The 11,892-nt window shown below is 46.9% G+C and overlaps 1 protein-coding gene across 1 annotated transcript; it reads left to right on the top strand.

The window, feature by feature from the left end:
- The first annotated feature begins 6,201 nt into the window (after window positions 1-6,201).
- On the top strand, window positions 6,202-8,518 carry LOC148138659 (zona pellucida sperm-binding protein 3-like). Its single transcript, XM_087981222.1, has 5 exons — window positions 6,202-6,426; window positions 7,713-7,828; window positions 7,918-8,021; window positions 8,113-8,290; window positions 8,374-8,518. The coding sequence occupies exons 1-5, from the start codon at window positions 6,202-6,204 to the stop codon at window positions 8,516-8,518; spliced, it is 768 nt and encodes a 255-aa protein (XP_087837348.1).
- The last annotated feature ends 3,374 nt before the right edge of the window (window positions 8,519-11,892 follow it).

Raw genomic sequence — 11,892 nt, 5'->3', positions numbered from 1 at the left:
AGTTAGATTTCATGGAATACAGGGAGAACTCGCCATTTGGATACAGAACTGGCTCAAAGGTAGAAGACAGAGGGTGGTGGAGCGTTGTTTTTCAGACTGGCGGCCTGTGACCAGTGGAGTGCCACAAGGATCGGTGGTGGGTCCTCTACTTTTTGTCATTTTTATATAAATGATTTGAATGTGAACATAGGAGGTATCGTTAGTAAGTTTGCAGATGACACCAAAATTGGTGGTGTAGTGAGCTGCGGAGGAGGTGACCATGATCCAATGTGATTGGGCCATGTCGATTTCACCAGTTTCCTCATTTCCCCTCCTCCCAGCTCTACCCCATCCCATTTATCTTGAGGGCATCCCCTCATTCCTGATGAAGAGCTTGTGCATGAAGCATTGTCTCTCTTGTTCCTCAGATGCTGCCTGACCGGCTGTACCTTTCCAGCAACTCACTTTCTGACTCTGATCTCCAGCATCTGCAGTCCTCACTTTCTCCCAACTGAGCACGTGCACCGAGAAATTGCAAATGGAGTTCAATGTAGATCAGAATGAGGTGTTACTTATTGGGAAGTCACATCAAGGTAGGAGTTTCATGATGAATGTTCGGGCCTTAAGGAGTGTAGTGGAACAGAGGGACCTTGGAGTTCAGGTGTATGGTTCTCTGAAAGTGGAGTCACGGGTAGACAGGGCAGTGAAGGAGGCTTTTGACACACTGGCCTTCATCAGTCAGGGCATTGAGTCGAGATGTTGGGAAGTTATGTTGCAGTTATACAGAATGGTGACGAGGCCTGCACTTGGAGTATTGTGTTCAGTTTTAGTCACCTTGCTGTAGGAAAGATGTTATTAAACAGGATAGAGTGCAGAAGGAATTTACAAGGATGTTGCCAGGACTCCGGGTCTGAGTTGGAGTGAGAGGTTACACAAGCTCAGACGTTTTTCTTTAGAGCAAAGGAGCCTGGGGTGGGAATCTTATGGAAGTGTAAAAGATCAAGAAAGGCATGGATGGGATGAATGTGCTCAGTCTTTTTCCCGGGGTTGAGGAGTCAAGGACTAGAGGGCACCAGTTTAAGGTTAGAGGGGAGAGAATGAAAGGGAATTGAGGGGCAACGATTTCACACAGAGGGAGGTCCGCATATGGAATAGGAAGCCAGCAGAGGTGGTTGAGGCAGGTACATAAACAACGTTCAAAGTGCATTTGGACAAATTCATGGATAGGAAAGGATTAGAAGGCTGTGGGACATGTACAGGGAAATGGGGTTAGTGGGGATGGACATTTTCATAGGCAAGGACCAATTTGCCAAGGGGAGTAGGTTCCACAATTTCCCCACCCTCAATGATGGGGGAACCCAGCACAAAGGATAAGGCTGAAGCATTTGCAACAACCTGCAGCCAGTAATCTCCAAAGGGCCAATCCATTGTAGTCCCCAGCATCACCGATACCTGTCTTCAGTCAGCACTATTGACTCCATGTGACAAACAGCTGCAGACATTGGATACTGTGACGCCAATGCACCCTGACTAACATTGTGGGAATAAGGTGAAAAGAGCTGTGATCCTGAACGTGCCGTGTCCCTATCCATTGTTCCAGTACAGCTACAACTGCAGCATCTACCTGGAAATGGAGAAAATTGCCCAGTAGTGTCCTGTTGACAAAATGTGGGATAAATCCAACCTTGCCAATTCCTCCCCCACCAATCCACTCTCAATCACAAGCGATGTGTTGGAAAGTTTTGTCAACAGTGTTATCAAGGCACATGTCCTCCACACTAAACTGTTCACTGATGCTCAGTCTGTGTTCCACCAGGGCTACCCAGCTCCTGATCTCAGTACAGCTTGGTCCAAATGAGTAAAAGAGCTGAACTTAAGAGGGGAAGTGAAGGTGACTGCTTGAAGACCAAGGCAGAATTTGATTGAACAATTTACCAAGGAGTCCTCAGAAAATTGGACTCAGTGGGATTAGAAAAAGCTCTTTGCTGGTTGGAGTCCTGCCCTGCACAAAGAAAGATGGTTCTGGTTATCAATGTTCAATCACCACATTCCCAGGACATCTCTGCCAGAGTTCCTCAAGGTACTCTCTTAGAAACAACCATGTCAACTGCTCCATCAAAGACCTTCCCTCCATCAGAATGTCAGAAGTGGGGATGTTTGCTCATGATTGCCCATTGTTCAGCCCCATTGACAACGTCACAGATACTGAAACAGTCCCTGTTCAAATGCAGCAAGACCTGAACAACATTCTCATTCAGAACACACAACTGTCAGGCAATGACCGTCTCCAACAAGGGAAAATCTCACTGTCATACCATGACAGTCTCCATGACATTCCCATTGCACAATCCCTCACTATTAAACATCCTGTGGCTTCTCTGCCTCGGCTGGGATTTGTTGCCTGTCCCTAATTGCCCTTGATTTGATTGGTTTACTCAGCTATTTCAGAATCAGCGATATTGCTGTGGGTCTGGAGTCACATTTAGGCCAGACCAGGTCAAGATGGTAGAGTTCCTTCCCTCATGGGAATTGTGAATGATAAAAGATTAGTTTCACAGTCACAATTACTAAGATTAGATATTCGCAAAAAAGATAGAACACAAAATTCCATCAGTGACTACAATGAGATTTGAGAGCCCAGCCTCAGATGATTAACCTGACCCACTGAATTCCTGTCTCAGTAACACTACCATTATGCCACTTGTTCCACCCACCTGTAGACAGAAGCCTGAGCCTGAGACAGATAGCTCAGTGATAGCCATTAGTGTCAAGGAATCAGGAGTTTAATTAACATAGAATCCCTGCAGTGTGGAAACAGGCCGTTCAGTCCAATAAGTCCATAGTGACCCTCTGAAAAGTAAGCCACCCAGACCCATCCCCTTACTTTCCATTTACCCCTGACTAATGCACCTAACCTAATCATCCCTGAACACAATGGTCCATTTAGCATAGCCAGTTAACTTAACCTGCACATAGAGTCATAAAGATGTACAGCTTGGAAACAGATCCTTCGGTCCAACTCATCCATGCTGACCAGATATCCCAACCCAATCTAGTCCCACCTGCCAGCACCCAGCCCATATCCCTCCAAACCCTTCTTATTCATATACACATCCAAATGCCTTTTAAATGTTACAATTGTACCAGTCTCCACCACTTCCTCTGGCAGCTCATTCCATACACGTACCACCCTCTGCGTGGAAACGTTGTCGCTAGGGTCTCCTTTATATCTTTCCCATCTCACCTTAAACCTATGCCCTCTAGTTCTGGACTCCCCACCCCAGGAAAAGACTTTGTCTATTTACCCTATCCATGCCCCTCATGATTTTATAAACTTCTATAAGGTCGCTCCAGGGAAAACAGTCCCATCCTATTCAGCCTCTCCCTGCAGCTCAAATCCACCAAAGCTGGCAACATCCTTGTAAATCTTTTCTGAACCCTTTCAAGTTTCACAACATCTTTGCGGTAGGAAGGAGACCAGAATTGCACGCAATATTCCAACAGTGGCCTAACCAATGTCCTGTACAGCCGCAACATGACCTCCCAACTCCTGTACTCAATACTCTGACCAATAAAGGAAAGCATACCAAACGCCTTCTTCACTATCCTATTCTACCGAAGACTCCACTTTCAAGGAGCTATGAACCTGCACTCCAAGGTCTCTGTTCAGCAACACTCCCTCGGACTTTACCATTAAGTGTCTAAGTCCTGTTAAAATTTGCTTTGCCAAAATGCATCACCTCACATTTATCTAAATTAAACTCCATCTGCCACTTCTCAGCCCATTGGCCCATCTGATCAAGATCCCGTTGTAATCTGAGGTAACCCTCTTTGCTGTCCACTACACGTTCAATTTTGGTGTCATCTGCAAACTTACTAACGATACCTCCTATGTTTACATTCAAATCATTTATACAAATGATGAAAAGTAGTGGACCCAGCATCGATCCTTATGGCACACCATTGGTCACAGACCTCCACTCTGAAAAGCCATCCTCCACCACTACCCTATGTCTTCTACTTTCCAGCCAGTTCTGTATCCAAATCTCTGTATTCTATGAGATCTAACCTTGCTGACCAGTCATCCATGAGGAACCTTGTTGAATGCCTTACTGAAATTCATATCAATCATGCCCACTACTCTGCCCTCATCAATCCTCTTTGTTACTTCTTCAACAAACTCAATCAAGTACATGAGACATGATTTCCCCTGCACAAAGCCATGCTAACTATCCATAATCAGTCTTTGGCTTACCAAATACATGTGAATCCTGTCCCTCAGGATTCCCTCCAACAACTTGCCCACCACTGATGTCAGGCTGACCGGTCGATATTCCCTGGCTTTTCCTTAGCAACTTTCTTAAATCATGACAACGTGTTAGCCAACCTCCAATCTTCCGGCACCTCACCTGCAACTATCAATGATAGAAATATCTCAGTAAGGGGCCCAGCAATCATTTCCCTAGCTTCTCCGAGATCGAAGGGACACCTGATTAGCTCCTAGGGATTTATCCATCTTTATCTAGAATCATACAATCCCTACAAAATGGAAACAGGCCATTTGGCCCAACAAGTCCACACTGACCTTCTGAAAGATAACCCACCCAGACTCATTCCCTTCTCCTACTCCCCTACTCCCCTATTACTCTACATGTCCCCTCACTAATGCATCTAACTTACACATCCCTGAGGAAAGTTTGCATGGCCAATCCACCGAGCCTGCACATCTTTAGACAGTGGCAGGAAACCAGAGCACCCAGAGTAATCCCACACAGACACAAGGAGAGTGTGCAAACTCCACACGGAGAGTCGCCCTAGACTGGAATTGAACCCATGTCCCTGGTGCACTGCTAACCAATGTGCCACCATGCTGCCCCATCTTCCCTTTTAGAGTGAATGTAAAATTCTCTGAAACCCCGCACCTGCATCTACCCATCACCAACCCAGCTGCCTTGCCCCCATCCCCAAGGCATCTATCTATCGCAATCTGAGCTTCCTTGCCCCCACCCCGAACCTTCTATTTATCTCTAAGCCCCCTTTCCCAATCCACAATCCTGATGAAGGGCTTATACCCGAAACCGACTCTCCTGCTCCTCAGATGCTGCATGACCTGCTGTGCTTTTCCAGGGCCACACACTTTGACTGTGACCTCCAGAATCTGCAGTCCTCACTTTCTCCCTCAACACCATCCCCCAACAAACTCCACCAGAGCAAGGTCAGTGTGGGACGCGATACATGAGCTTCCTCTGCTCATTGTCACTGAACAGCCAGCTGTCTCTACACTTTTAAACTAAACGTATAGCTACACTGTCTACATCAAACACTTTCAATCCAGGGACATCCCTGAGTTAGAAACAGAGTAAAAGATTCTACTCTTTCCAACTGAAACAAAATCTTCCTCTTTTCTTGAAAACTGGAAGGTAAGCTGTCCCCATCAAAGGCCCCCAGGACAGAGACAGCACGCGGTGAAATACAGAGTAAAACTGCCTCGAGTCTATGAATGAAAAGGAAATTGAAAGTAAAGCTCTCCCTGCATTGTCCCGATCAAACACTCCCCAGACCGGGACATGACAAGTTAACATACAGAATAATGCATCTTCCATATTGACTCCATCAAACACTTCCAGGGGGAGGTGTAGTATAAGGTCAATCCCTTTGTTCTACCCAAACCCCATCCTCAGACAATCTCTCCGTGGGTCTCACTATCAGTCCCTCGGGTGAGCGAGGGAGGCAGGACCCAGCAGACACCCTCCTGGATCAATGAGCTACTTGTATCCATGGGGCCTTCACCATGAGACCTTGTGGAGCTGAATTCAGTCAGGTGACAGCACAGCAGCTCACAGCCACTCCTATTGGTCCAAATGAGATAGGCCCTCCTGGTAATAACTCAATGAGTTCAGTCATTGGTGGAAATTGTAGAGATTGGGGCTGGTTGATTGGTTCAATGTTGCAGCGTCTGGTCACATTGGTGTCAGGTGAGTGCAGGTTGTGTGTATAAAAGGAGCTGGTTGGGGGTGTGTGGGGATGGTTGAGTTGTTTAGGATCATGGGTGATTGTGTAGTGAGGGGTTTGTTCCCTCTGTTGGTGTTAGTTGGAGCTGTTTGTTGCTCTGAAACATGGCAACAGTTTCTGAGCCAGAGCTTTCCATGGACAATAGTGAGAGCCAGCCCTGTTCCTGAGAGAGTGCCTCCTCATGGGGGTCCCCTTGGTTCTAGTTTCCGAATGTCTCAAGTTCGGAGTGTGTCCCCACTGCAGACTGTGACGGTGCAGTGTGGAGAGCACAACCTGCTGGTTAGGGCCCAGCTGGATTTATTTGGAACCAGGCACCTGGTTAAAGCTGCTGACCTGACCCTGGGGACAGCAGGTTGTCGTCCAACCAGAGTGTTCCCTGAGAACCAGACTGTCCTCTTTGACTATGGGCTGCATGAGTGCGGCAGCAGATTACAGGTAATGGGAGTTGTTTGCACTTGTTGGAAGCTTGGGCTGCAGAAGGTTCCTGGCTGAGAGACCATTAATCTTGAGAAGGATCACTCTCCTGCTTTCTCAAATCCTCAGTCCAGGTTCCTCTCCTGGATTGTCTGTACCTGAACTGTTCTCTATCTCTAGCCTTGTGCTCCATTCTCATTGGTTTAGAATCCCCTGATTACAGGGGTTGTTCTGTTACAATGTATGTTTTGTCAGTATGACTTGGGTATCATGTGGTGATTTGTGGGTGATGTTTTGATACTATGAACATTCTCCAAATTTGGTTGTGACCTTCTCAAGTGTGTTGTTTTTTTTTGTTGGATAGTGATTCTTTTCTCCAATGGTGAGGTCACAGGAACATAACTCATCGCAGCATGGCGTGTGGCTAGTTTGAGGGGAAAGTAGTTCCATTCCCATAAGACAAATTGACTTGATTCCCTCCCACTGGGGGCTATTTTATGAATAAACTGACTCTCCTCCTTGAGCTCTACATTTGACCTGTTGGTAAAAGTCTTTTATTTAATCCTAGTAAATTGTTGTTTCCTCTACTCTTGTGTCTCCTTGCTATTAATCTCTCGGTATTCTGCTAGCAATCTCTGCTCACAATCTGGAGGTTTCCTGATAACATCGAGAGTTGATGTCGGAAAGATCCCTGCAGCCTTGTTCCTGTGTTAACAATCACCATTTTTTAAAATTAGATTACTTAGTGTGGAAACAGGTCCTTGGGCCCAACAAGTCCATGTTGAAGGGTGACACACCTAGACCCATTCCCCTACATTTACCCCTTCACCTAACATTCGGGGCAATTTAGCATAGCCAATTCACCTAACCTGCACACTTTTGGGATTGTGGGAGGAAACCCACGCAGACACGGAGAAGGAGCAAACTCAGTTGCCTGAGGTGGGAATTGAACCTGGGTCTCTGGTGCTGTGAGGCAGCAGTGCTAACCACCATGTCCCTGTTCCATCAATATTTATCTCTAACTCTGCCTGGGAGCCCAACACATCTCTTTCTCCAACATTTGCATCAGGAATTCCCATCGTGATATTTGGCATTATGTAATACATCAAGTTGATCCTAAATGACTAACCCCTGAACTCTTGCACTTGAATACTGGTCTCTCCAGCTTGGTGTGGGAAAGCAGTCTCCTGGCCCTGAGCCTGTCGCGCTCCCTAAAGACTTGTCACAATGGGACGGTGTCATTGTAAACACTGTAGATCCTTCTCATTTCAGATTAGCCTCTCATTCTTTAACCTGGTGTCTTACAGATGACTGAAGATTTCCTGGTCTACACAACCCATCTGACCCACATCCCAAACTATCCTGGATCTGTCATTGTGAGAACCAATGGTGCTGTTGTTCCCATTGAATGTCGTTATTTGAGGTGAGAATCTTTACTCGATTGTCAGTATGATCCCCCGCTGTTGTTGTCTGACACTGTCCTAAAATGGCTGCCCTGTCTCCTTCCCCCAGGAAGGGCAATGTGAGCAGCAATCCCATCAAGCCCACCTGGATCCCTTTCAGCTCCACCAGGTCTGGAGAAGGGCATCTGTCATTTTCCCTGCGTCTAATGAATGGTATGTGATGGGTGGCTGGGGAGGGATCTCCTGGTGTCTCTCTCTGGGAGTTGTACCCATTGGCTCCAACCCTTGTCTTGCTGTACTTCAGGTGACTGGCTGACCGAGCGCACTTCCACTGTCTACTCCCTGGGAGACCTCATTCACATTGAGGCATCGGTTTCACTGGCCAACCATGTGCCCCTGAAGCTGTACATTGATCGCTGTGTAGCTACACTGAGCCCAGACAAGGACTCCACCCCGAGATACAGCATCATTGACTACAATGGGTAAGGAGCTCTCTGCTTTCTCCAGCTGCTCCCATCTCAATGGCTTCACTCCATTCACTTCATGGCCCTTTGTCCATCTGCAGTTGCCTCCTGGACAGCAAAGCTGAGGACTCCTTTTCAACCTTTGTGTTGCCGAGAGAGAGGCGGGAGCCGGACAAGCTCCGGTTTGACCTGGATGCCTTCCGTTTCTATGGAGATGAGCGATCCTTGGTAAGAGGAAGCTGCTGATGTGCTTCTCCACACTGGGGAGGGAGTCACTAAGCACTGACTTGTTCTGTGTCCCTCAGATGTTCATCACCTCTCACCTGAGAGTTGCTGCAGTGGATCAGGGAGATTCCAGGAATAAAGCTTGTACTTTCCAGAAGCTGCAGAATATGTAAGTTCCCTCTCCCTGTCCCTCAGGGATGTTGTTGGGAGAGGTGATGCACCATGTGGTTGATGGGCTGTTTCTCTTGTTTAGTTGGACCCCGTTGGAGGAGTCAGACAGTGACATTTGTGCCTGTTGCCATGTGGGGAATTGTGGGAGCACAAGAGAGATCCTGATCCCTTTCAGAGGAAGGAGAGACCTTGGTGCTGAACCTGGTAGGACATTGAACCTCTAGATGTTGGGGATCTCCCCTCACCTTCCCCCACCACCTTCCTTGACTGGGATGTTTGATGTTTCAGAGAGTGAAGCTGGATTGAAGTGGGAGGGCGAGGCCTCACTTGGCCCCCTGATCATCCTGGATACTGAGCTGACCAACCTGCCAACTCAGCCCCTGACTGAGGGTGACGGAAAGTTGCAGGAGAGGTCTCCAAGCGGTGAGTTGGCTGCCTGCTAGTTTCCCTTTCTGTCCCTGTTTTCCCTCTGTAACCATTGGTTTCTCCTTGTTTTATAGGTGTGGAGTCCATGCTGGTTTTGATGGTAGTCCTGACTGTGACAGCTGTATGTCTGATCTCTGCTTCATTGCTGGCCTTGTTCCTGTACAGGAGACACAAGCAAACACCCATCAACTGGTGATTGGAATAGTCAATAAAGCAGTGATTCATGGTGTCTTCTCTCTGGACCTGGTTTGTTTCATCATTCTTGGTTTAAACCATCCCTGGGTCCAATCCCTGAGTTGAGCCTCTCCAATCCCTGAACTGAGCTTTGATTGGGTTATGGAAGATATGTTTGCTGCTTCCAGGGAGTACAGGGGATTGATGACCACCTTGGAAAGGGGCTTTCCATTCTGATTAAATCACTGTTTGCAGAATGTGCTGGAAGAACTGCTCAGATGTGGCAGTGTCTGAGGGAGGAACAGCTGGTGTTTCCAGTCTGTTTAGATTCTCTTCAGCAGTGTCCAGGTGTGTTTCATTGTTACCATCTCCCAGTGTGTGGCCAGTCCTATTGTCAGTGTCCTGTTTTCCCTCGGAATACTGAAATCTACAGTATTCAGTTTTCAAACTGATGGGCTGAATGTTATCCTGTCCCTAAACCATCAAACTAAATGTCCAGAAAGGTATCTGCTCAGTCAAATGCTGAGAACCCCATTTGGAATATTGATTACTCTCGTTCTATTCTTTGAGGTGAATTTGTTCAACTGTGCTCTCTCATCTAGAACAGGGGATGTGGTTTAAGCCATCTAAGACTACCTGCTCTTTAATGAAATTTTTCAAGATGTCATCTCGTTCCCCATTTTCCACCTTCCATATTGTCCTCCACAGTAAACACTGAACTGTTCTTGCTCCACATGGGAGTACAACATGTTAACAATAGTCATCAATGAAATGGAGGGCAAGATGTGTAATGGTGGCAGTGTAGCTGTGGAAGAGGAACTGTTCCATGTACCAGACAGAGGCAGGCATAGCTGTGGTACATGCAGGTTCCCATGGCTACCCCTTTGGTCTGACAGTTGGTTCCATCAACCAACCCCACCACCCTGTGGCTGAACACTCCAACTGCCCCTCTTAGTCCAGGACTTGCATGTCCTTAGAATACTTCTGCTCCCAAATTCTAGCCACCCACAACTGGAGGAAGGACACCTCATCTTCCACCTTTAAGATCTTTCAGACCCTCCAACCTGATGAGATCAATGTGGACTTTGCCAGTTCTGATCTCGTGTTCTTCCCCTCCCCTCCCATCCCAGATCCAACTTTCTAACTCAGCACAGTCCTTTCTGAACTGTCCAACATGTCTATCATCTTTTCCACTATCACCAGCAGCCCCCACCTTCATCTCTCTGTTGTATTCCCAGCTACCTTTCACCCAGCCCCACTCCCCTCCCATTTGTCTGTTGCCTTGGAGTCTCCTCCCACATTCCTGATGCTGAGCTTATTCTTGAAATGTTGACTCCCCTGTTCCTCAGATGCTGCCTGACTGGCTGTACTTCCAGCACCACATGGTTTGACTTGAGACCAGTAGTCATAATGGCATAAACCCAGAGAGGGGGGGTAAATAAGTTCCATTTCAAGGCTCCAAAACAACCACTGAAAGCTAACTCTACTAATTCTGGTTCTGAGAGCTGGACTACACCCGTTCAGGCTGCTTCTTTTATTCCAATTTCTTAAACAAACCCCAAGGCCTCATAAGCTGTTTACTTCACTGGTTACTAATAGACGGTTACCTGCCTTTGCCTCCAAGTTTCTTTTCAAAAACCAGGACAAAATATAATTCTTACATTGACAGTACTGTCACATGCTGGAGACTCTGGATGGAATTTACCCTCTGGACTAAAAGCAAGATACTGCGCAGCCTGTAAATCTGAAGCAAACCACACAATGCTTGGGAAAAACAAAGTGGTCTGGCAGTATTAGAGGAGAGATACTGTAAACCTTTCAAAAGTCACACAACACAAAACATGAACTGTGTTTCCACACACTCTGCGAAGATTTCTCTTGCATTCTCGCTGGCGGCATAGCAGTGCAGTGGTTAGCATTACTGCATCATCGCACCAGGGACCTGGGTTCGATCCCAGCATTGGCCAATGATCTGTGTGGAGTTCTCCCTCCATCTGTCTGGGTTTCCTCCCACAATACAACAACTAACAGGAAAGCAGATGAACTCAGGGTGTGGTTAGGAACTTGGGACTGGGATACCATAGCAATTACAGAAACCTGCCTCAGTGATAGATTGGACTTGCAGCTTGAAGTTCCACAATACAAACGTGACAGGAAGGGAGGCAAGAGAGGAGGGGGAGTGATGTTTTTGACGAGGGATATCGTTGCAGCTGTACTCTGGGAGGGTATTCTTGGGAATACATCCAGGGAAGTTGTTTGGGTTGAACTGAGAAATAAGAAAGGGATGATCACCTCATTGGGATTGTATTATCGACCCCCCAATAGTCAGAGGGAAATTGAGAAACAAACTTGTAAGAAGATCTGAGTTATCTGTAAGAATAATAGCGTAGTTATGGTAGGGGATCTTAACTTGCCAAACATAGACTGAGACTGTCATAGTGTTAAGGGTTTAGATGGAGAGAAATTTTTGAAGTGTGTACAAGAAAATTTGTTGATTCATTATGCCGATGAACCGACTAGAGAAGTTGCAAAACGTGACTACTCTTGGGAAATAAGGCAGGGCAGGTGACTGAGGTGTCAGTGGGGGAGCATTTTGGGGCCAGCGACCAAAATTCTATTAAGTT

Source organism: Chiloscyllium plagiosum, unplaced genomic scaffold (genome assembly GCF_037043375.1).
Source record: "Chiloscyllium plagiosum isolate Xiang-an unplaced genomic scaffold, Cpla_swu_hap1 HiC_scaffold_39, whole genome shotgun sequence".
NCBI classification, from domain to species: domain Eukaryota; kingdom Metazoa; phylum Chordata; class Chondrichthyes; order Orectolobiformes; family Hemiscylliidae; genus Chiloscyllium; species Chiloscyllium plagiosum.
Note: the sequence above shows the minus strand (reverse complement) of the source record. Positions and strands in the feature narration are given on the sequence as shown.